The 25,941-nt window shown below is 35.3% G+C and overlaps 1 protein-coding gene across 2 annotated transcripts in view; it reads left to right on the top strand.

Annotated features, from left to right (window-relative positions):
* LOC145690466 (protein SCAI) overlaps positions 1-25,941 on the top strand; it is a 96,984-nt gene that overhangs the window by 33,827 nt on the left and 37,216 nt on the right. For both annotated transcript variants that reach the window (XM_081765374.1, XM_081765373.1), the window contains exons 5-8: positions 9,594-9,690; positions 10,937-11,094; positions 14,352-14,445; positions 16,958-17,077. In XM_081765374.1, the coding sequence (XP_081621500.1) occupies positions 9,594-9,690; positions 10,937-11,094; positions 14,352-14,445; positions 16,958-17,077 (469 nt within the window). The remainder of the gene's footprint in view (positions 1-9,593; positions 9,691-10,936; positions 11,095-14,351; positions 14,446-16,957; positions 17,078-25,941) is intronic.

The raw sequence follows: 25,941 nt of genomic DNA on the forward strand, positions 1-25,941 counted from the left end.
TCCCAAGATTTATCTGGGGCCATTTCACTATACTTATCCATCCATGCTCTTTGTACTAGGCATGCATAGAGTAAGTTTTATGAGGGTGCTCTTGTTTGCTATCATTCCATCAAGTATTTCATCATCATTCATTTTATTTATTCATGTAGCTTCTTTAGCCTATATATAACAGAATATTCTTTCTTTCAACTTACGTTCTCTGATTCCTTCTCATCCCAGAATGTAATTATAAGAACAGGAAACAAGTTCGTTTGCTATTTCTCTTGACTGGCTTTCCACTTGTCACAAATTCTTAACGTGGCGAGAAGAAAGTGTCCTCGTGCGGAGATCAAACTCATTTAGATCAACGTGAGTGTTGTCGAATGACTTGACTGGGATTTTGAGATGTACTATGAAATCCTTTCGTGTAGGCACTTCAGATTGTCATCTTAAAAGTATGGCAGTACAGATTCGCTTGGGGATCTGTTGTCAACAGTAGTTCGAATAGACTTGGCAATTTTCGTCTTCTTTCTGATTTTCAGCATGCCATTTTAACATTAGTTAGCCAAGACCGTAAGTGTTTTCACACCTGTAGACAAACTCACTGGATCCGTCCTGTTTGTTGATGTATAAGTGATTGTCCAAATTCTTAATTCTTCTGCAATTAGTATTCCGCTTGTGCAGTGCGCATGTCAGGTAATGTCTGCTAGTTTTAAAAAAATTTCGAAGCCGTAACTGGTAACAGAGTACAGTTAATTGACATCTGAGACGCTTCTAGATGCTGCGTCATGACACGTTGTTTTGGAACGTTTTGTTAAAGAGGTATCCTGCAAAGCATCTGCTTCATAACCTGAGTGCCCTTTCATACATGATTGCTTTCGGGACCCCTTGATAACTGAATCAATTGGTGTCTTGTAGGACGACTTGCACCAATTAATGATATTCTTGATGGCGATCAAACCAGTGGTGCAGTCAGTCACTGCTTTTACATCACATCTAAATCGGAATAGAAAAAAATATTAATGGAACAGCAGTAGTAGAGAACCTATTAAAATGCTTATTAAAATGATTAGCGGCCTGCGCCACTTATCATGGATTAATCCACTCTACCAATGGCGATGTAGGGTTCAAATTAGTCACTTGCGTACGACTCAGACTTCTGTATAATGCTCAGTATACATCAATCAACATTAATGAACACCATGCATTTGTTGTTCTTGTTTTACGACTTTTTAATGTGAATTTAGGAAATAAAATGTAATTATATTCGGAATATAAATTTAGAACTTCCAGAATAAATGCAGTTATTGTGAACGTGACTATTCAACGATGCTCCAAAACTGTTATTTTAGCATAATATTCATGTCTCGGAATTAACAAAATAATGTTCGGATGGTACTTTGATTTTTCATTAAAAATAGTTCTTTTCAAGACAAATATATTTTCTGCTATTAAGGACATTAAAGTGTAACTGGAGACATAGTAACTAAGTGATGGAGAGGTCACCTCTGGTGCGAAGTCCTTGGTTCGTTCCTAGACAATGTGTCCATAGGTCTTCTTGGAGTTCACAGATTTCCTTATACTTTCTCATTCCATCAGTTATTCCGTAATCATATATTTTCATTAATCATACGTCGTCCTTAACCTAAAGAACCGTGGATTGTCAAAAACTATATAAATATTTCGTTTCCATTTAATGAGAGTATGGCTGTGCTAAGTCTCATTAAAATGGTTTGAGCATAAAATACTGCACTATATTTATTAAACGGTATGCTCTTGAAACCTAGTTTTATGGAGATGGAAATTACTTACACGTACTGTCTAAAAATTAGGTCTAGCAATATTTCAATTTCCATAACTGACAGATTAATAAAGGATGTTAAATGTTCATATATGTGTTGTAATACAATAACTTCGTAAAGTAAATTAGTAACAGACAACTTTTACCTCATCATCATAGGTTTATACATGATATTACAGAGGCTGATCCGTTTCATTCCGAACAAGGTGAAGTTGTCACCATCTGTGTGATAGCCACCGGTATGGACTATTGTACAATATCGCAGTTTCCATTGCAGCAAACTTCGTTGCAGCTGTACCAAGGATGATTGTTCCACTTCTGCTTGCAGGCTTTCCAAAGGCCATTTACCGTGCAAACTCTGCGTGGTGGAAGGCACCGTTTAAGGAATTCTAAAGCACAGTAATACATGGAACTGTCATGCATTGGTAGAATTCCAGCAAAGTTTTGGCAGTGCGATTTGAAACTTTGCCCTTGTGGAGTTCCACACGATGGGTGTTCCTACCATCAGTGTGCTGGTATTTCATAAACTGGATAGCAACATTCCAATGTGGTGTAAGCAACATTGATTTTTTTTCTTTTTTCCCTCTACTTTACGAATCTTGAGCTTTCCTCTGTTGCAAAAGCCAGTAACAATCACAAAATCTTCCTTTCTATTGACGCACAAACTTACACGGTCTTTTTCATGAACACCTCTGTAGGTGATGGTCCGAACTTTCCGTCAGTCATCTAGGTAAACCTATGCTTCGTCCATCATGGCAACGAATTTCCAGCATCACCAGCTAAATGACATTACTACAGCAGTCTACCTTTGCCTATCGCTCCGCGATATGGCGTGATAACGCGTACTCGCTGCTATGCGGTCAGTTTGCAGCCTCAATTTAAGGTGGATTGCACAATTCACTGTTGATTGAGCAACATGTAACCATTTGGCCGTAACAGGCTGTAGTAACGGATTCTCACAGGCCACTATATCCCGGATCTCCTTTAACACAGGCTTGAGAGCTTCATTGATGTCCTTTTTTGGATGAAATTTCGTTGATGTGATTTGTGAAATAGGCTGCTGTGTGTAACGCTAAATTAAAACATTAACAGTGGCCGGTTCTACCACAAAACCGTTGTCATAACATTGTACTGCAACACCGTAACGGGGAAGGAGGTATTACGTACCTTTCTCCAAAAGCTTTTTTTTTTTTTCTCCGGCAGCATTTTGTCCACTACAATCCTTCACTCTGCTCTACAATAGCTGAGAGACTGATACACGTGTGTGTGGTTTTGTTGCTGTGAAACCCAGTTTTATGGGTATTGCTGCCTGCAAATTGTTCGGATGGGAACTGGTCAGCTTCTGTCGGAAAATGTGTGATTTCAGGCTCCTTACGTGAATATTTTGATACTGAAATCCGAAGTTTCTAAAATTGTGTATATTGTTAAATTGAAAAGTAGGTATATTATTATTAGTAGTAGTAAGTCCAGTGACTGACACTGATTCTTTTGCAAGATGTTCTTCTGTGAAAAAGTAAAAAGTAAAACAAATCATATAAAAAGTTAGTTCTGTTTTGAAGAAAATTACATTACATGGAAGAAGAAAGACATTATTATTGAACATATGAGGTTTTTCTTACACTAATTTTAATAGAGAAGTTTGTGTTGTCTCCATCTCTATTGATATAATCATTTGTAGGGAGTACTTTTGCCGTCCATGTGAGTCTTATCATCATTACTAGGTTTCTTTTTGCAATAAATATATAATATAACTATTTCAACATGTTCAAGCACACCATCCAGACTTCGCGCGTCGCCAAGGTTTGGAAAGCTTAGCGGTAAAATCAGTTAACTTGTACGCATAGTGTTTGGATGTATCTCAAATTACTTTTATCTAAAAGTATGTAAAGTGATTAAATTTTTTTTCGGCAATAGATCATATACTTACGAAGAAAATGAAATATTTCAGTTTTAACTTCGTACGGTTATCCCCTTTAGGCTAATTGAAACGATGATTAAGGCAAGTGAATGATCATGTAAAATTAGTGAAATGAGAAAGTGGGAATACCCTGAGAAAACCCAAGGATACGATGTCCACCACAACTTACTTGGCCGGAGATCGAACTAAGGACTTAACTCACCAGAAGTAAGAGCTCTAGTTACGAAAAAAAACGTAAACATTCTTACGTCAATACTAATCCATATATATATATATAGGGTCCCCTATTTATCTTGAATCACCTTTGTAACTTAAAAATTACTAAATAAAAAAAACATTGAAATTGTGTACAATGCAAATATCAACAGGGAGTATAGTTTGGTATATTTTGAAAGAGCACTTGATCAGCAGTGTTGCCATTTTCAAGTGCCACTATATCGGATTATTATATATTTCAAATTTACATATTAAACGAAAATTTACAATGCCACACTTATTATTCAGTGCTTCAAACTAAGGACGCTACATTATTACAAATATCCAAATTTTGAAGACCTCTACAACTAATAATACAACAGAAAAGGACGAAGCAATGCACATCCAAAGTATTTCAGTGTTTAATGCTATCATCGTGATATGACGTATTTCAAATAAATAGGAACAATTTTACAAAGAATTGATTTTTTTTCGTTTTCAAAAGTCTTTATTTCGGAGAATCTGCTTTGATAAATCTCGTATCCAGTCTCGTAAATGGTTTCTAATAAACGATAGATCTTTATGTCGCTTACAGCAATTTAATATCTGAAACTGTTCGGAAGATATGAAAAAAAGGGTATGGATTGCTATACTGTTTAAAATGACCTAATTTTGGGAAAATATGATATTAAAATGATGGTTGCTTTCTTGTGTATAATATTACTGTAGTATTTTTGGTAGTTGTAATTACTACAAATTCCCTCATTTATATAATGTTAAGCAGGATTGCGAACGTTAACAGTGTTTATCCAGTCTTAGGAACGGTTTTAAATATTAAATTATTATAAAGAGTATTATGAAATTTTCATATATGGAAACCATGTAACTCCTTAGATGTAAATTTTTGAAATTAGGAAATGAAATTTCTAGTTCTATACATACCACGTATGACCTTTAAGCTAAAAGAGACAGATGAGTATTGAAAGTAAATTTTGATGAAATAGCTATTGGAATGAGAATTTGAATTTGTAATGGGAAAAACCTCAGGAAAACCCACGGATATGATGTCCACCACGAACTCTCATGGGCGGGATCGAACTAGGGACTGTCGTTCTGGATGTGATCACACTACCACTGAACCACCGTGTCCCTTGATGTGATTTTTATCTAAGCACTCTCTCGAAATAAAACCTTTTCAAAAAAGTCAAATTTTCAATCCCCTTCTATTTAATCCCTATCCTAATTTATTCGAAATGCGTCATATTATGAAGTGTTTGATACTTGAGGGACTTCAAATTGCACTACTCAGTTACGTTATTACTGTTGTGAAGATCTCATAAATTTGGATATTTATGATAATTTGAATAGTGAGTCTGTTATTATTAGATTTCATTTGACATCTAGACTTGTAATAATTGAGCATAGTGCTATTGAAAACTACATTTAAATCAGTATTTGTTAAAATAACGTCAGTCACTATTTTAACGACTGTCATTTTTACTGCATTTAAGGAATCCATATTCAATCCAGGAAAAGGGTAGGGTTATCATTTAGTGAAAAAGCGACGAGAGGTTTTTCGTATTCGTAGATGTTGTTGTTTGTTTCAACTCATAATAATCGAATCCATATAGATTCCAAAAATCAGAAAAAATGAAAATCTTTAATATAGTGACTGACTTGTTTTAACAAATATCGATTCAATTTTTATGTTGGGCTGACAGCCCTATTAATCCGGTGGTATTGTAGAATATATCAAACCCTCTTAATATTTGCTTGGTACACAAGTTCAGCTTTTTTATATCTTTTAGTTTAGAAGTTATAAATGCGCTCAAGATAAATAGTTCACCTTGTATATACAAGGTATTCATTTATTATGTAGCCAAAATTCACTGGTGAAACAACGCGGTTTTCGCCCTATGTTCATATGGACGTTTTATTATTATTTTTTTTAATGAAATAATTTGTTGCAAGTGTTTTAAGCTGTATAAATTCCTTAAGAATATATAATTGATAATAATCCAGTTATTTCATTGGTGGCTATTACACTTTCTTTCAGATTACCGATTGTGCCCACGAGTGGGTACAGTTAATGACAAAGTTCAGTTAAATTACTTTGTCAACCTCGAAATTTACTATTATGGATCGAAAAGTAGATTTTGGATTTCTAGTTGTACCATTAAATCCTATTTTAGTTTAAAGGAAAAGTAGAAAATCGCTTAGATACCGATTTTTTCCCCCCATACATGGATTTTCTTTAAATGTAATATTGGGATATCCAGAACAGTTACTGTACAAGATTCGGATTCTTAGTGTGGATTAAAGCTTGTAAAATTATTAGTAGCAGTACGAAGAATGTATTCATCTCGTGCCATAGTACCGACTGCAGTGAAGCATGAAAGCCTAGATTAGACAGCCCTATCGTAATGTTAGATAGTAGATGCTGATGTCTTCTTTAATAAGAAACAGTGTCATCGAGGTCGTGGGAAAGACGAAGGGTGTAGGATTGATATCCTTACTATATATTAATTGAACAAACTTGCAGATAGCCTGCCAAGGCAGTTTACACTGGAATCCTTAACTATTAACAATAACTACAACAAAAGTGGTATTGAATGTGGTACAAGGCCTATTTTAAAAGATATTATCCGGACATTTGCCCGGTAAAACTGAGGAAAATCACCGGAAAAACTTCCAGCAGTCCGTCTACCGGATTTGACTATGGTAGCACCCAATTATGAACCAAAGTACGTCTTTCTCCATTTCACTTTCTTCCCTAGAAGACAGGATCCTAACGTAGAATGTAAAATCAAATGCATATTGGCAATATTAAGGTTTGTTTCGAAGGATAAGTAATAACTCCCCTCTCATCAAATACGTTGCACACAAAACTTCCTACCAATGCGTCAGTGACAAAGTATAATCTGTTCTTATCATACATGTTTTAAATACAATGGAATTACAATTATCGACATCGCCACTCCGACAAAATGCAATGGATATGTTTGTGGTTTTCTCCAAAATAAAGAGATAATATCACTAACCATGATTGCAATGTTCGTGGGAAACGCACGTTACTAGTGGTATTTTTGATCTTCACATCCAAATGCATTATAAACATATCTTATGCGTCTTTACTGTATTATGTACAGTATGCAAAACTGTTCTTTTCTATGTATATATACAGTATGACCTTAATTTGTATCTCATGTGTATATATAATATTAGGGTGGTCCTTATTTTTCGACTTACGAGTCTTTTTTCGTCTCAAGCCCTAAAATGGTTCCATATCAGATCAACGTAACCCGTGAGAAAAAAGTTAGCTCAATTTAATAACATTAAATGCTGCTACAAGCGACCTCAGGCTTTAATACATTTACAATATACAATATGAGGCAAAGGTACCTTGTAAATTTAGAATGGTTAATGGGAGTGACATCACACCTTGGATAAGGATAATGGAAATAGAACCACATCTACTATTATATAGTATTAACATGACGGCCATCTTGAAAGCCGCTATTTTGGATTTAGGCTCAAAATTTTTAATATGAAGAGTCATATATCATATCGATTCGGGGTAGTTTTTCACCACGAACTCACATTTGAGATATTTTCAACTTTAATCAATTAGTAGTTAATACTTTCATAATATCTGTTTATTAACTTACAATTGTCTTTTCAAACGTACAAGGTAAATTTGCCTTATAGTTATCGTTACTGTAAGTTCATTAAAAGTCTGAGGTCGATTGGGACACAATTTCGCATTATTCAATTGAGCTAATTTTTCTCATGGGTTACTTTGGTCTGATATGGAACCATTAGTGGGTGAGACAAGAAAGCTGGGAAATCGATAAATAAGGACCGCGGTTTTTGTTATAATGGTGCTTAATAGTTTGACAGATGTCAGTTTCTTTCATCTAGAAGTAGTGGATGAGCTGTGTCCTATGTATAAAACTGATTTCTCCTTTACATTTTTTAGACATTTTAAAGGCAAAGGAGATACTTTAAGAATGAAAGTTTGAAAAACAATCTTATTTTCTCACATGTATTCCGAATCTGAATCAAAAATTTCCACTTTCGACGTAAAAAATTCGAATTTCAGTCTGTTTCGAAAGTTTAAAATAACTTTATTAAGTTTGGCACGTGCGATGTGATGTATTTTCGTTTGAGATTAATATGTACAGTGAAAGCCGAGCTAAGGACCTGGTGCAAATTAACGGCTTCACATTTTATATGAACGTAAGTCTACCTGGATTTTAGAAAGCAGTAATTTGTGAACGTATAGTATGATTGGTGCTTCACTGTAGCAATTACAGTTAGTTTCAGGTTTATGGTAACGAATTTAACACACTTAAGAAATACCCCGACACCACCGGTAAATATTCTCGATATGCTAGCCCTGTCTGCTAGGCAACTCCCTACATCTCAATTCCTACTGAACGAGACTACTTGAAACACAGTTTATCCTGAAATTTATCCTATTCCTTTCGACAAACTTTGCGAAGACTGTGCGCGTCTCTTGATTCTGCCAACGTTCGTTTCAAAATTAGGAACGCACCCTAATTAATGGGGAAATATATCAAGGAATTTCACAGAAAAGTCTGTAAAAGGGATTGCATGAATTCCTATTTCACATGTCATCTGCTGCACGTAAGTCTTCGTTGACTTCGCCGCATAACTGGACGCTTTTGTCCTGATGAATGATAACGCGAGATGTGTCGATATAGTGGCTCCAAAATTTTCATCAGGTTATAAACTGCATTGTAGTTTTTTGTCCACTCAGTATAAGTTTATTATAACAGTAACCACCAACAACCATATAGCTCCGTGGAAAATTTCGCACATTCCGGCAGATAAAGCTATGTTCTTTGTCAAAAGTAATTACAGACTTCAACCAGTGCCTTGTAAGATGTCGCTCGTACAGCTGGGACTATTCGTTTTTCTTTCCATGATATGCGAAGGACGGAGCGCATAAACTCGAGCCTCCTACTGCTTTATCAGATGTAAATCTTGCATAATTATGCGATTTACGTTCGCGGCGGAATGTTGTACTGCTCTTGGTATTATTCATTGAGACTAGATTCTCACGTCACACCAAGGAAAGCATTTTTTGCAGCATATCGGGAGTATGCCCAGACCTCCGATATCTACGATGTCCGATATTGGGGAACCCAGCAGGAGTACGGGTGCCTATTTTGTTGCGATTCAACACAACATTGATTTTTTTTTTTTTTTTTTTTTTTGACACGTTGAAACCTTTTATGACACCCTGTTTACTTATTTATCTATAACTACAACCAATGTTGGAGAGCGTACGAATATAGCCCTTCAAAAAGGCCGTAGTTTTCTGAGTCATATGATCGCTTACACAAAACAGTCGATCTTCCCTGAAGTCAATTGCACTTTTTAAACCAACCGCAGTAACTTCTAAGACGTGTTCACGCACGATGCTACCTAGCGAGTGAATTCTTTACCATAAACCTGACACGACATTCTGTACTTCTACTATATATTGCTAATTTTGTTTTATTTTATTGCAATTCCTCGAGTGAAGTGGATTGTTTTCGAAATGAACATGTTTTTCGTTCTGAAATCCTCGATTTTTTTTTTTTTTTTTAATTTGAAAATTTAATAATTAGTGTCGCTTTTGCTGCCAAAGATAGAAATCAATCTTCTACCACACTACCTCTTGTTTTTCAGGTCCGATCTGATGGTAAAAAAGCTACGCTATTACGCTAGGTTTATTGTAGTTTGCTTGTTGCTGAAGAAGATGAAATTAGTTAGAGATCTAGTAAGAGTAAGTATTTCGCGTTTTCAGCTGTAACAAGTCTGAAAATTCAAACTCTAATATTCAAACTCCAATATTCAAACTCTAAAGTTACTAGAATTGTATGAAGATTTTATTTAGAGAATAAAGTAATTTGATACTTTGGAAGGTACTGAATGTAAAGAACTTGTCTGAAATGGAATCAATAAGAATACCTGTAAAGATCTCTGCGTATTGATGTTAACTTTTTTTTTGTGTTTGTTTGTTTTTCAAAACCAAAATCTTAACAAATTCTTTTTATTGCATGTTCAAAAACTGGTTTTTAAAATGACAGATACTTTAACATCCCTATATTTAATTGTTTCATACTTTTTTCAATGCTCTCCCCCCCCCCCCGTTATATATATATATATATATATATATATATATATATATATACAGGGTGTTTCAAAACAACATCGACAACGTTTGGGAGGTAATTCTTGACACCAAGATAAGACGAAAAGTATAGACCAACCTGGTTGCGTAAATGCTTCCTTTCGGAGCTATAATCTGCCGAAAATATGAAAAAATGAAGTTTAAAGGTCCATAGCTCCAAAACTATGGGACCTACCGTAGTCGGCAATACTTCTGCAACAATTTTTATAGAGGCAGTTGCTGCATACTTCAAATTATATGCCCGTAGCCAAACTGCCTCTATAAAAATTGTTGCGTGAGTACCTTGGGATTCTGCAACGTATTTTTGGATAGCGCACATATTTCCTAAATGAAGTCTTGACCCGACTACGGTAGGTCCCATAGTTTTGAAGCTATGGACCTTTTAAACTTTTTTTTTTTTTTTTTTTTAAACATGTTTTCGGCAGCCTATAACTCCGAAAGGAAGCATTTGTGCATCCAGGTTGGTCTATACTTTTCATCTTATCTTGGTATCAGGAATCACCTCGAAAACGTTGTCGGTGTTGTTTTGAAACACCCTTATGTGTAGTAATCCGCTTCGCTGTTTATCTTCAATGACTACATAATTTATTACATTATCTATTACTCGAATAAAATATCCTTTAAAATGAAAGCCTTTTCCATTCCATACTTCCAAATTATGAAGGACAAAATACTGGAATGTCCCTCTTCAAAATTTAAATTTTCGTTATTTTTCTGAGCGAAAAAATCCTTTCATGTCATAAGTTGTAATCTTAAAAGGCAATTTGTGTCTGTTATGTATTAGCACGTTCTACTAAATGTGATATTGTTTAAAATACAATTTTTATTGTGTTTTCAGGAATTAGCCAAACAAATAGATGACTATACGAGTACTTACGAACCAGATGATCAACTAGAGTGGTCTTTAGTGTTAGGTGAAATAAAATCTTTCATTGAAGCCGATGGGGTTGTTAGTGTGCTCGATGCTGATTCCAATGCCATAGTATTATCTCATAGGTGAGTACTTAACGTAAACTACAGTCTAGTGCTTACTCTCATTTGCGTCAACATTTTTAGTTGATCAATTACCGAACAGTTTCAGCAGAATGCTTATGTTCTTTTCAATGACAGTAATGAAACTTGAGGTAATAATCTCATTACACATTATGACAACAAGTTAGACTTCTTGAGTGCACATTATGTTGCGTGGAGAAATTATCGTGTTACCGTCGTGTACGAATGAAGAAATTAAATTATGTCACTAAATAAATGTATGAAGAACGTATGCCCTTTCTAAAATAACAATTCACTACAACACTCAACGTATCAAATTGAAGTTTTTAGAACGAAGTTCATATGGTGCAACTTTTAAAAATTTCTTGTAGTTGTGGTAGGTGAAGATCATGCACAAAGTCTTCTAAATAGTCTTCTTGGACTGAAGTAGAAAATTTGTGTTCTGAGTTTTGAAAAATGCAGTGACAAATGCGGTGACAAATGCAGTGACAAATAGTATATTCGAACTCGAAAATACTATTACGTATATGGGGGCCCAGTGAAAGATGGTACAAGGGGAAAAAGGAAAACCAATGTATTTGTCAGAATAAATCCTTCCTATTGCAATGCATTTTTCCGATTCGTTCCGACAAGAACCTAATTCCCGGAGAAGTGAGATCTTCATTGTGTTTAATGTGTCAAATCGGAAAGAAAAATTTGATATACTTAAGAGAAAGAAAGAAAAATGAAGAAAACGTTGTCTTTCTTCTCTTCTAGAAAACTTTTACAGTATTTGATAATGGAAATGGCAGTAAAGATGTGGAAGAGATAATGTTCATCAGCCTCTGAATGAAAATACATTTCAAAGATTTTTTTTTTTTTTTTTTTAATAGAGGATTGCTAAAAATGGTATAAAACTACAATTTGGTTTTCCCCTCTACTTATCCCCTTCTACAAATGTTTCGATTACTCTCTGCGCAGTTACAATTAACATTTGTATCTCTTGGTGAAGAACATCTTTTTGTAGTATTTCAAGAAAATCTTCCAACTCCAGTTGGAAGATAGAGCCGCCTACTTGCTTTCGCCTCCGAAAACTGCCCATACTGGTCGGTCCACTGGTACAGTCTCGTCAAACGATATTGACTCTTTTCTCGCAGAAATATATATATATATATATATTATATATATTTTGTATTAAGTCGTAACTTGAGTAAACTTGCGCGCCTGAAACAGTTAATTTTTGTTCCCTTGTACATGAAAGCAGGAGACTCGAGTGAGATTTTCAGTGAAAGTACCTGTGATTCTATTCCACATTAAGTTAGGTCCACGTTCAGTGTAGTATTTATGTTGAGGAAAAATTTCCAAAAGAACAACAGTAACCTAAGATAATTTGATAGTTACTTTACGTTGTATTTTGTCAACGATTTTTTGTTCTTTCTTTGGAAATCTCCAAAACGTACAGTGGTATAACGAAGTGAAGTAGACACACCATATTCGAGTGGGGTCCAGTAGATGTCTGTTTATGCGATGATAAAAGCTTCGCCCTATGATTTCAATAGAAAACCTTGGAACTGCTAAGCTTGTAGTAGCTGTTGGTGGTGTGCCACAGGACTGGTTGAATGTTTCGAACACCGTACTGTGCATCAAATTCGAAGAAGACGGCATAGGTGAATTCAGTTTGTAAAGTTCGAGTGAAGGCATACCTTGGGCCAGCGAAGATGTGATGGTCGTTCCGCAAAATCTCGCATTATGTTACACGGAGTGTTTGGTGTGCATCAATATTGGCGCCGTTTGTCCGAGCAAGATGTGCACGCATGTTAGCTTGGTTCCCTATTGCAGTGGCATACGGATACATGCCTGTGCGTCTACATCAGATGAACTGCCATTCCGGATCACACAATGACTGCAGCACATAGAACCGATGTCACATCCAAGGGGTCAGCTAGGACATCTGCAAACGTTTGCTGGATGTGAGACTAAGGTCATTGGTGCAATTCACAGGACTTTTTTTTTTTTATTTTTTTGCCTCGCGGGTATCCCCAATGGTGTAGCGAAAAAAAGAACGGTAATGGTGAGTGGTGCAGATTGTGCTTAGATATGAGAGCCAGTTCTCTGTCTGTGGTAGTGCTAGTCATTTGTAGGTGCGGCCTCGACTGGGTGAACCATACATTCCTTAGTGTATACGGCAGCAAAACTAGGACCAACACCTGGTATCGTAATATGGGAACCCTAGCCTACTGTGATCGTTTGTCTCTGGTGTTCATACAAAACTCATTGACTACTACAAAGAACATCATACGACCCGATGATATTTTGATTACCGTTCCTACATCATTAGGGGAGATGTGTTTTTTGAATATGATAATACCCACTCAAACAGCTCTGTTACTCAACACACACTACAGCGCGTGTCCAACTTTCCTGACCTTCACTATCACCTGGCCTGTTGCCTACTGAGCGATGTGGAACTCGATTGACAGCTTCTGGTGTAATCTGCAGCCCCAATGATAAACCTTGTTCAACTGCTTTACAAGGTAGCAGGAGCGTGGAATGCAATTCCCCAGGCTGTCATTCGACACCTGTACCACAGTCTTCTATTCAAAAGGGTAGGTCAACATTACAGCTGGAGAAGGTACACAACGTATTGACTTTTTTTACTTATTTATTTTTTTACATATGTATATTTTTGCATGATGATGTACGCATAATGATGTACAATGTACGATCTGCATAATGTGGATAAAATTAGCACCTTTTACGTGATCATTTTCGGTAAAATGTGTATGTGCACAGAAGAAATCGATGTTTCCCCACTTATTTTCAGTGTTTGGAAAATCAGTTTCACTTGATTTGGCGAGTTTTTTTCACTTTACATTGAGCTGTATGGGAAGTATTTGTAAGTGATTATTCCTCCATTGCATGTGGGATTCCATATCTAACCACCATATGTCTTTTCGATGAGTGGTCACTATCAGTATGCAAAATTTGGTCAGGATTGATTGAGTGGTGTAAATGTGATGTGTATACAACCAAGTTTCATGAGTTCCGGAAGTATGGAGCTACGCTGACTAACACACTAGCTTTGCTCCAATAAGGCAGGCTGTAGATGTTTAGAGCGTGATTAAATTCTTGTGAGAATTTCATTGGCAGAACTGGTAAGTGTTTTGTTTGCAGTTCGTTTATTATTACATGTATAAATACTCAGTATGATGACCTTCTGAGAATTATATTTTATGACATTTATAGCTTGATCTTATGCTTTATTATGTGTTTATTTTTAGGTTGAGCCCTTTAACAACACCACCAGTAGAGAAGTCCCCAGTGATGAATCTGACATTACAGGAAATTCTTATTATAGGCAATTGTAATGATCAGGTAACTTTTCCCAAATTTGAAATTTTTTGCATTAAGTTGTGAATTCTCATGTTAAAATTTTTTCAAGATTATTTTGGTAAAACTCACAGGAAACCACGTGGTAGTGTTTTGACAATAGTTTTGAGTAGAAAAAGAATAAGTTCTAGATATGAGTAAATATGTGCGATGCGTTCACATATTCAGTGTCATTCATACGACTGTGTATTGAAAGCAGAAAACAAACTCCGCCTTTTTTATTTACAGAAAGAAAGAAAAAATTAGATCAGAACCATATATTTCGCAGAAAGTTGTGTAGTAACTTTGATTAATACTAGCAGTTCTAATCCAATCTCAATCTTTTGCTTCTTTTCTGTGGGGAGATGCTATTAATTAAAGCTGCATTGTGTGTGTATGTGTATTATAACTAAAGCTTGGAGGTAAAAGCTTTGAAAATATAGGTGCATTTATTCCTTAAAAATGGCAACATATGATGGAATAGCTCATATGTAAAAATTAAATATTTAACAAAAACTCCTGAGAATAGCAATTTATTGAGAAATTTAGAAAGTTATTTTGTTCTGAATAAATATCTGATTTCTGAAGCAACGATCACAGCACATTTCTAATCCCAGAGGAAACCTGAACGGAATTTTATTAAAAACTTGATAAAAAGTTCTAAGAATAACAACTTATTAAGAAGTTTACGTATCTATTTTGTCCTGAATCCTTGAACAGTGAAACATCCATTACAGCACTATAAAGATCATATAAAGGGAAAACATGAACGGAAGTAGTGTTATTTTAGCGTGAAAAATAAAGTAAAGCGAATTAATAGTTTACAGGTTATAAATTTAGACGATACCTTAAAAGTTATATTTTACGGTACCGTACAGTGTGGAAAATATGCAATAAAGAAACTGGACTTCAGGGATCTCTGCAAGGAACAAGGAGAAAGACAGAGATAGGCAAGTGCTGAGCCAGCAATTTCTCTTTCCAAAGTAGTTGAGTATTCTTTCAAATCCCGTACGCAAGGTCAAATATCTCTAAGCAAGGAAGTTCCTGATAACCTCGTCGCCAATGCTGGCAAATATATTTCTGAACAGTGAGTGAAACTCGTCTAAAATACGATCAAAAATATGCCTTTGTAACACTTCGGGCCGAGCATTTATATGACCAATAAAAACTTACTTTCATGTTCACAAGAGTCAAAAATATGCTTAAATTTAATTAAACATTTAAAAAAATAAGATTAAAATGCAACATGTCATAGAAATCCGAGACTTAGTCATAACAATGTCATGGCTTGAGTTTTCCACTAAAGAGAGAGAGAAAAAAATGATTCCACTGAAATTGGCTGAAATAGAAATAATGTTCACTGATCTGTAACTCACTTTTGGCTGTTTCTTACTCTGAAAATCTGTTCCAAAATTTAACGACATAAAATATTATGCAATAGCACTGATTTACTGTCAAAAAAGATTGGATTGGATTTAAGTTTAGTGTCTTGTTCAGCAATGAGGCTTTATGAGACGTAGACCTACAGCTTAACATGGGATCTGAACCGCATGAGCTTCCGTCGGGAATCGAACCCAGGTCTCCCATGCACGAGGCACATACACTATCCACACAGCCACGAGGGAGCTGTTCTATTGAAGAAGAGTTAATCTTCAAAGTTTATCTGTTCAGAACCACTGTACGCTGTGATACTAGATCATAAAGCAGAAAAAGTTGTTTCGTTGGAGATTATTATGTAGTTGTAATTAGTGTGTGGCTATCTTCTTGTGATGGAAAGCAGTGGTCGTTTCTTCTAAATTGATTTTGTTTCTGTCATGTGCTTTTTGATATTTATCGTAATTACGTGATATAATCGTTTTACAATTTGTTGAAGGCCTGAAAGATCTCGCGAAAACTAAAATAGAAGTTTATAAAAATATTCAGGGATGTCATATTAACTTTGACTTCTTATGTGTGCCACAGTTTGTAGCCTTTAATGTCCGTTTGCTCAAATCCATAACATCAAAGAAAATTTTTCAGTCTTACTCGTTTTATTTATTTCTCAATTAATTTGTCACACGATGTGGTGTTGTAGTATGTCACATGCACTATCTGTTAACCCCTTGCACTAAAATGACTAGTCTAGCTCGTCATGACCTCCCGGTGCGAAATCGCACAATGTCGAGCTACATTCGTCATAAAATTTAAACTATTGTAGCATCACGTAGGGTTACTATATTGATGTTTTTAAAGTTATATAATGATAAATCATCTATAATACTCTTTTATAACTTATACTTCAATTATCAGAATTCAGAAAATAAATCTTAGTGGAAGGGGTTAAAGTAAACGTAACCCTCCTCACAAGTCTAGTGGCACGTGTGTCTTTGGTGCACATTATTCCGGGTTCGATTCCCGGTGGAGCACAAAAAACATAATTTCATTATTTTTCACTAGCCTGAAGGGCATAACCGTGGGACTTAAACTACAAAATAAAATTTAATTTTATAAAGTATAATCTGTTTGTCTTTTCTTCCAGGTGAAATTCAGTGAACTAACAATGGACATGTTTAGAATGCTTCAGACATTAGAAAGAGAACCTCAAGAAGACTTTAATCATATATATGATGCATCCCCAGCCCCAGGACGAGTGCCTTTTGTATGTACTTGGAATGTTGCATGTTTGCTGAAGATATTGTTCGTTCGTAGAGATTAGATGCTTGTAGCTTATGTTACTAACACAAAAAATGTATTCAGTTTCTTTCTACTTTACTTTAAATAAGTTGCTTCTTATTAATTTATTTTGTGCTTAAATTCTGAATGTCAAGTAGATAATTTCGATTATTATTATTTTTTTATTCACTTCATTTTTAAGTATGTATAAGGCATGAGTTCTTTCAAACATTCGAATACAACGAGTCCCAAAGTACAGGGAGATAATATATGAAGTTCGAGGAGATAATACTAGGATTTCTTTAAAGCGAAAACTGTGATCTTTGAAACTGTACATGTATTACAAGAAAAAGTTAATTGTATGAAACTACTTTCTCGAGATATTGGACAGATCCCCTCCTCCCATTCATACCTTTATTTCATGAAACTACATTTCGGTGAAATAAAGGGTTATTCAAAAAGCGCGCCTGTTTTGGATCGTCTGGCAGATTTTTGTTTCTCAGTTGCCTACATTGTTTTGTATTGTTGCTCTACCCACAAACATTCCGATTGTCGCCTTAGTCTGAATTTCTCGCATTTCTTCAATCTGTATCTAGCCATGAAGCAGCTTAACATGTGCTAATTGTGAAAACCTTTTATCAGAACGGATCGCCTCATTTCACGTAATGCAAACCATGCAAACCAGCAATGGCACATGGGCCACGGTGGCTCAGTGGTAGAGCGTTCACCTCTGGTGCTAGGGGTCTCGGGTTCAAACCCTGCTCCCGCCAAGTGAACTTTGTGGTGGACAAACACCGTGTGCGTGGGTTTTCTCGGGGTTCTCCCGTTTCCTCCCACTTTCTTCATTCCACCATTTCATTCATTACTCATTATCACCGTCTCCTTTAGCCTAACCGGCATAACCGTGGGACGTAAAACTCAAAATTTCATTTCATTTCATTTTTTTCAGCAATGGCACACGAGGCCATGCGACTTAACTCCTTGCGACTTTTTTCTTTGGGGTACTTTTAAATCATTGGTGGTGTATGCCAATAAACCCCATTCCATCCGTGAATTAAATGATGAAATTTTTACAAGTCGGCGAAATCCAAGTGGAAACTTATCAGGCAGTCATAGCGAATTTCACGAACAGAGTTATTGCATGCCAGCGCAGTAGAGGAGTCATATGCCCGACGTCATTCACCATTCCTGAATCGGAATGTGTGATAAACATGTTTATGAATTTTGTTAGTGTTTTGAAAAAATAAAGTTCAAATTTGATGTAACAAAACCGGCGCGCTTTTCGAATAACCCTATATAATCAGTGCTCAAAATAGTGTTGGATTAATGCCGCCGTTTCAATGAGCATGTTTATCGTGGTCATTGTTTATAAGATTGAAAAAAAATGCAGTTTTAAATCCAGTTGTGTTCCGATAACAGAAGTATTTTTCAATATCTACCTTCGACATCTGTTTAAAGATCTCCTACGTGTTTGCTTACTAACCCATTTACAACGGATGAGTTGCGATGTGTGTCGAACTGAAATCTGTAGTAATCTTCATAGGATAGTGTTTCCTTTGTAATTATGCTTAATGTTGCCTCACTGTATTTTTACAGCACAATGTTGGTGCAACACTTCGAAGTATACTTCATGTCAGTCTAGTATACTTCATTGCTTTCGTAATTTTCTTGAAATATTACAAGACACAATGAATATTTCCACGTGCCCTGGAGACTAATCGTACAATATTTTGTGTAGCTTCATATCACTTTAAATTATTAACTATTATCGACCTTGCTGTGCACAAAATCATGCCAAATAACGTAAATTTACAACTGTAGTTGTGCGTTTCCAATATAAATTTGTGCTGTATATTTTTTTCTTAAAAACACAATATTAGCAATTTATTTCATTTATTACAGTGAACATTGTTCAGATAATGTATTCACGTTTTTTCAGTTTATTTTTTATGTTCTTTTGCATTGACTATACTTCATATTTGCATTCTTTTATTCCTATGTTTAATGCAGATATTTTTGGTGTCAAAAGAACTTGATTTAAATTGATTTTTGGAAACAAACCATTCAAGGTCCATGTTCATCTGTAAACTTAGCGTTGACTAGAATCAACTGGATCTAATTTGTTAGAGGTGAGAATTAGGTAGTTTTACGCAAAATTGTGTTTTATACGAGGGCTTTAGATAAAGTACTGGGAACATAGTTAGTGGAGACATTTTATTGACGGCCTTTGGTGCGAGCAGTCCCAGGTTCGATTCCCGGCAAGGACGCTCGCTCGAAAAAATTTAAAAGTTCTTTCAGGCTAGTCATTTTGAGTGAAGTTTTTCTGGCTTTTCCTCTTTCACAACAGCCAAATGCCGTGATGATACCTAACATAATGGTCCAATGCCACTTCCTTCCTTATTCTTTTCTTCCTTCCCAGTTCTATGGGTAGTGGGATCACAGAGGGACGTCATCCCTCAAACGGAAAGGGCTAACATGGCCATAGATGCCGAAAGCCCAGAATCTAATTCCCAATCCTAATCCTACATGCGAGTGACAGTACAATAATAATCAAATGGTAAGACTGCAATATAATCTTCTGCATTGTCCTATGCCAGGAACGGCCAACGCATCGACCGCTGTTTACTAGTCGACCTGTAAGTCGTGAGAAGTAGCACGCGGTGTTCTCTTCTAGCATTATCAGTTCCAATACTAGTAATTCCAGTGGATTAATCCCATTCAAAATTACCAGTATTAAGCACTTGCTGACTTTGTACGGGTTTAAATAAGAACCTCTGTACGCTACAATCATTTTATAGCTAGTTTGTGCAATAAAATGTTTCATGATAATAACTTCGTGTTCATTCATAATAACTGTAAAGTCGTAAAGAAACCTCCCTTATTATTATTATTATTATTATTATTATTATTATTATTATTATTATTATTATTATTATTATTATTATTATTATTATTATTATTATTATAAATTTTCGAAATTGGCAACCCTATTTCTTGCTTAAAACAAAATATTTTTCTACGCATTATGTAAAGAAAAAAAAAAAAAAAAAAGCTTATGTTGGGATTGTAGAAATTAATTTGTGTAAGGGAACACGTTTTGTTTAAGTTAGTAAGGTGAATGCGATATTCCTGAATATTAGTTGTTTTACAGGTTGCAGGGGAGAGTTTAAGAAAGAAGGGAGAAAACTTTTTGTAAGCCGCGGCTTTCAGCATACGTCAAAATGTGGTTATGGTCCTCGGGATCATTGTAATTCAACACCATTTGCATATTTTGAGATAAGTAGACCGATAGTGATTTGCAAGATGAAAAGTAGTTCTCAAACCTAAAAAAGGTTGGCCTTCCCAGTTTTACACTATTTCTCACATCTGTAGTAGCCGTCGATTGCCCTTGGTAAGACGGTTTTCGTTGATCTCGGTGATGGATCGCTCTAGTGTGTAGCAAGGATGGGATATCTGGAATTGTTTTAAGGATTGTTTTAACTGTGGATACGGGTCAAAATCGCTCATGTTTATGTCTGCCGAGGTGAATGTCCCGATATCATCTAACAAACAATTGCTAATATCTCTGTAGCTGCAACGTGAGAACGTGTATTGCAATGTGCGCGACACTGATGAGTATACTCAATTTCTAGGTTACGTCCCCTGACAGTCCAGTGACAGCCAATTTAAAAAGTACCTTGCATTAACTCCATCTACCTCGAAGTAATGGACGGACGACCGCTATAGATCCAATTCCTTGAGTTCTCCCGGCCTAAATGAAACTCATTGACCCATCGTCCGGCCTTCCGATACGGGAGCGCATGGTTGCCACATGCTACTGCAACCCTTCATGACATTGATGCACTCTTTTACTACGGACCACGTGGATTTTCATTCAAGAACGCGGTTCAAGTTTCGTAACATATTTCAAGGGACTTCATACACTATTGACCGCTTCAACTACGATAGCATCATAACTACTCACTTAACTGACTTCTTGTGGGACTGCATGCTCGACAATAGTTCGAATTACTTATTTCCAGATCCTTCGGGCCCCGATCATGTTTATACTAGTCTCCCGATAGTGTTGCCAGTACTTTATTGACAACCTTCGTATTTATGGTGAAAATAGATTATAAGAGGGTTTCACTCATATTGCTTCAGTTTCTCAATTCCCATAAGACAACATGTAAATGATCGCTGAGGAATATGTAACAATATTGCACTCATTTCATTCTTGGTAATTATTAGTCTCGGATAAAAATCCAAGTATTTACTCGAATCCTACTTGAAACAGCAGATCTGGTTTCATAAGCTACGGTATTGAAAAAGAAAATTAAAAGTTCAATTTTTCGTATTAATAAAAGTGTATTTCCTTAGTTTTGCACTTAGACTGTGGTTGATTTTTATTATTTTCGGTAAGCTTTTCAGTATGAAATGAAATTTGTGTAACAAAATACGGAACGATGTGAATTAAAGTTTTAACTATTCTTCTGCATTCCTCACTACAAATTCTTCTGTTAGAAAAATTCAGTTAGAGAAAAGTTGTTTTCTACTTTGTTTAGTGGATGAATTTCTACCTTACATGTTTCATCCTTCCTGTATGGCCACAGGGGAAGAAAGCAAGATCCAGCAAATATTTTGAACTGTTTGCTTTATTATAGCGATATTCCATGTTTGTAGATTGTGAAAGCATAGCTTAGGTATTGTTTTCTTACAGATTGCTGTTGTTTGAGAATCATTGATAGCAAATACATTTGGTAGTTATATGAGTTTGAAATCACATTTACCTAGTATTATATTTTATTTTTGGGGGCAGCATCAGAATTTGATTCCAGATCATGATATTCGAGCACTGTTTCTTGGTGTTTTGCATTCTTCGGTAGCATCGAGACCTATGTGGAGGAGACCTACAGTTTTACGTGGAATCAGGGCCATATTTACGCACGGACCAACTTGGTTCATGGCTCGGGGCGGTTAGTTTTGGAGGGCTGAAAATTTTCTCGTATCATTTTTTCATACTTCTCTTCAGCAGTGACCGTATATTAGTCAGTAATCAAATCATTGATAATTTTATTAAGTGAAACGGGAAGTTATATATTATTTAATTTATTATGCCAGTATATATTTTATTTTTATTTATTTATTTATTTATTTATTTTATTTTTTATTTTTATTTTTATTTATTTATTTATTTATTTATTTTATTTTATTTTTTTTTTTGCTTCCACTTAAATAAAATATTAATTATTCGCTGCCTCAAATTTTCTATACCGTATTGATAATTATATTTAGGAGGCTTCATTTTTTTTAATGGCCCGAAGTGGCAAAAATGTTAAATATGCCCTGAGTGAAATAAAAACCAAATTATATCCAGCTGGGATCTGAGATTCATGGCGATTAGATACCGTGAGTTTCAGGTACTTCCACTGTCTACCAAACATTGTTATTCCTGAAGTTATTTCATGAATTGTGAATGGTTGCTTTAGTCCATTTAAAAGTAACAATGGGCTGAATCCCAGTACCTTCTCCTTTACCATACAATGCTTACTGAACTACACAGGATGATAAATATTGTTCACATTTTAAAAGAAACAGTATTCGTATATACAGTGATAGATCTACCCAGGCAGAAGAGGAGAATAAACTACACAACTCGTAATAAACTTCAGGTAATAATGAAATACGCAGTATCATGTGTCTTACATAACATCTTAATGAAATGTTGAAATCAGTACCTGAATCTGACAATTTTAGAAATTACTTAATCTGTGACGATCTCCAGAGAGGCTAGAAACTTTAAAGAGTATAATAAAAAGAAATTGAAAACTACTGTATCAAGAGATTGCCAATGAGCAGGCTTCCTGGAATGAAAGAGGAAGTTGTGAATCTGCTTTTCTCTCCAGATGACTCACACAATAAGAATGATAGTATAGAATTGTAGTTGAAGACTTCTAAAATAGCGTACAGTCCTAAAAGAAAGCACCTGCTCACATTTATACACGCTGAGAACGTTTGACACACGTGTATGTACTGTAATCACCACTTTAATTCCAGTTTATGTATCTTGTCTTCGATATTCTCAAGTAATTCACAATAGTACACATGTCATCTCCAATAAAAACACGAACAACATGTGAATATTTTATTAATACAAGTAAAATTGTTTCAAGTAAGTCTAAATGAATGCAAAAGGTCTTAGCAGTAAATTCAACATGTAGCTCAACAATAGCGAAACGAAAATAATATTAAAAAAAAAAAAAAAAATCCCCACGGTTAAGCCCTTAAGATTAAAGGAGATAGGTAAGTGAAGAAGTGGCGGATTGAGAATGTAGGGAAAACAAATCTGAGAAAGCTCACTGATGTGCAGTCTCAGCCTGGGATCGAAGCAGGAACTCTTTCGCAGCAGAGATGAGCGCTGCGCTACTGAGCCACACCGTACATCTCCTAAGAGAACAGTGAAAACCGAAAAAGGAAATAATCTTGTGTAAGAGGTACAATATTGTTGCTATTCAGGGAGTAACATAACAAGCAATCAATATAATATAATAGATGCAAATGAGATGTAAAATCCAGACTAAGAAAATATTTGAACCAAGCAAAATCTTCTGACCGGAAGTATGAATATAGAACTAGAGAAAAGGCTGATGAAAGTATATGAAGCATGGCGTTGTATGATAGGTTGGAGTTTTAGTGTCCCTTTCAGCATCAAGGCTATATGAGACGTAAACCTACAGCTTAACGTAGGATTACAAACCACATAAGCTCCCACTGGGAATCGAACCCGTTCCTCCCAAACCCAAAACTACGCTAACCATATAGTCACGAGAGAACTACGGCGTTGTAAGGATGTAATACGTGGACTTCAGAAGAACGGGGAATGTAGGTTTTGAAATGTGGTGCTATAGTAGAACGTTGAAAAGTAGGTGGGTGGATGAGATATCGAGTAACGAATATTGAAAATAACACGAGATAGAAGAGCGTATTGTGAATATTTTCAAAAAGAAAGATAGGATGACTGGACACACTGAGAAATCAGAATCACATAAACCTATTGGCTGATGAGGAAGGCTCAATTGAAATATATGGTCAAAAATATATTACAAGATGTAGGGAAGAAAAACTGGAGATAAGAAGTTTGACTCGGGACAGGGAAGAATTTAAAATATTTTTAAACCAATAGGAAAGATTGCTAACCCAAGAAGATTGTCGAAGGTCTTCTGTTGTTTTGATTACGTATTGCTTCAATGAATGCCGCTCTCTGCTGTTTATGAGATATAGAAGCGGTCTGTAATCCTTGTTGCCACATTCTACGGATGTGTACATTATAATTAGTATACTTATGTAAAATTGAAACCATTAGTTTGCGTTGTCATTGTGCATTCATATGGAAAGTTCTTACTAGTTAGTGTAACAGGTCATTACATGTTGCTCAGTGATAATGTAAATAATGTCTTCTGGGAATTTTGAAGCATATATGATATTAAAGAATAGAAAACAAACAAACAAACAAAAAAAAAAAAAAAGGAATTTGCAATGATTGAAAATTTTAGGAATTTTCACGAACTTCCTTTTTTAATCAGCATATTATTACTTGTAGTAGGTAAAAATATTACTTGTAGTGGGTAAGTGTACTGTTAAATTATTAAAACACTCTTTAACTGCCTTCACGAGCTAATACGTTTTATTTAGTGTAGATAATATGATCTTTTGGTTATGCAGCGTTATGAAATATTTGAAAATACTTCTGCTAGTTTCGTGGGAAAGTTGATCCTTTGGGCACTTGAAACATGTATATTCACTTATTCTGTTCTACTTTTTTTGGTGTAACTTTTACCTAATGTGTAGAAATCAGCTTGTAATTTATATAGGGCGCAGTGAAACGATATGCAAAAAATTTGAGTAGCACTGGGAAGCTAAAGAAAAGCTTGGAATAATTTATGCCTTTTGGAAATGACCCCAGGGTAATGGTCTAGTTATTTTAACAAGCGTTTGGAAAATTTATTTAATGGAATACGTTACCTGTGTATGTATAAAGATTTAAATCCTATCAAGATTAACATTTCACATTTATGTGATAATATCAGAACAAAACATAAACGTATCAAAATTGTTTCAACTTCTATAATTCTGCACACAGCCTATTTGCATATATATATATATATATATATATATATATATATATATATATATTAGGGATGGCCAAAATTTTCCGGAATCCGGATTCCGGAAATTTTGTTTTCCGGAATCGGAAAATTTACTTTCCGGAATTCGGAAAAATTCCGGAATTCAGAAAAATTCCGGAATTCGGAAAAATTCCGGAATTCAGAAAAATTCCGGATTTCGGAAAAATTCCGGAATTCAGAAAAATTCCGGATTTCGGAAAAATTCCGACATTCGGAAAAATTCCGGAATTCAGAAAAATTCCGGAATTCAGAAAAATTCCGGAATTCGGAAAAATTCCGGATTTCGGAAAAATTCCGACATTCGGAAAAAATCCGGAATTTAGAAAAATTCCGGAATTCGGAAAAATTCCGGATTTCGGAAAAATTCCGGAATTCAGAAAAAATCCGGAATTTTTCCGAGATCCGGAATTTTTTCCGATTTTACTTTCCGGATTCGGGAAAGTAAAAATTCTGGAATTAGCCATCCTTAGGTAGTAGTTGTTAAAAGAGAAACACAATAATGAATAGGCAATATATACTGTATTAATTTCTTGTAGTTGGATATGTCTTTATCATTTACGTAGACAATTGCTACTGCAGTTATTTACTACTTTATGAGAAAGATCTTATTTTTACACACAAAAAAGTCGCCGGTATGTCTCAAACATTATCGCGTTCCCACCTGCAGCTGCTCCAAAGCACTGCA

The sequence above is a fragment of the Thermobia domestica genome, chromosome 7 (assembly GCF_964235325.1).
Source record: "Thermobia domestica chromosome 7, izTheDome1.hap1.1, whole genome shotgun sequence".
NCBI classification, from domain to species: domain Eukaryota; kingdom Metazoa; phylum Arthropoda; class Insecta; order Zygentoma; family Lepismatidae; genus Thermobia; species Thermobia domestica.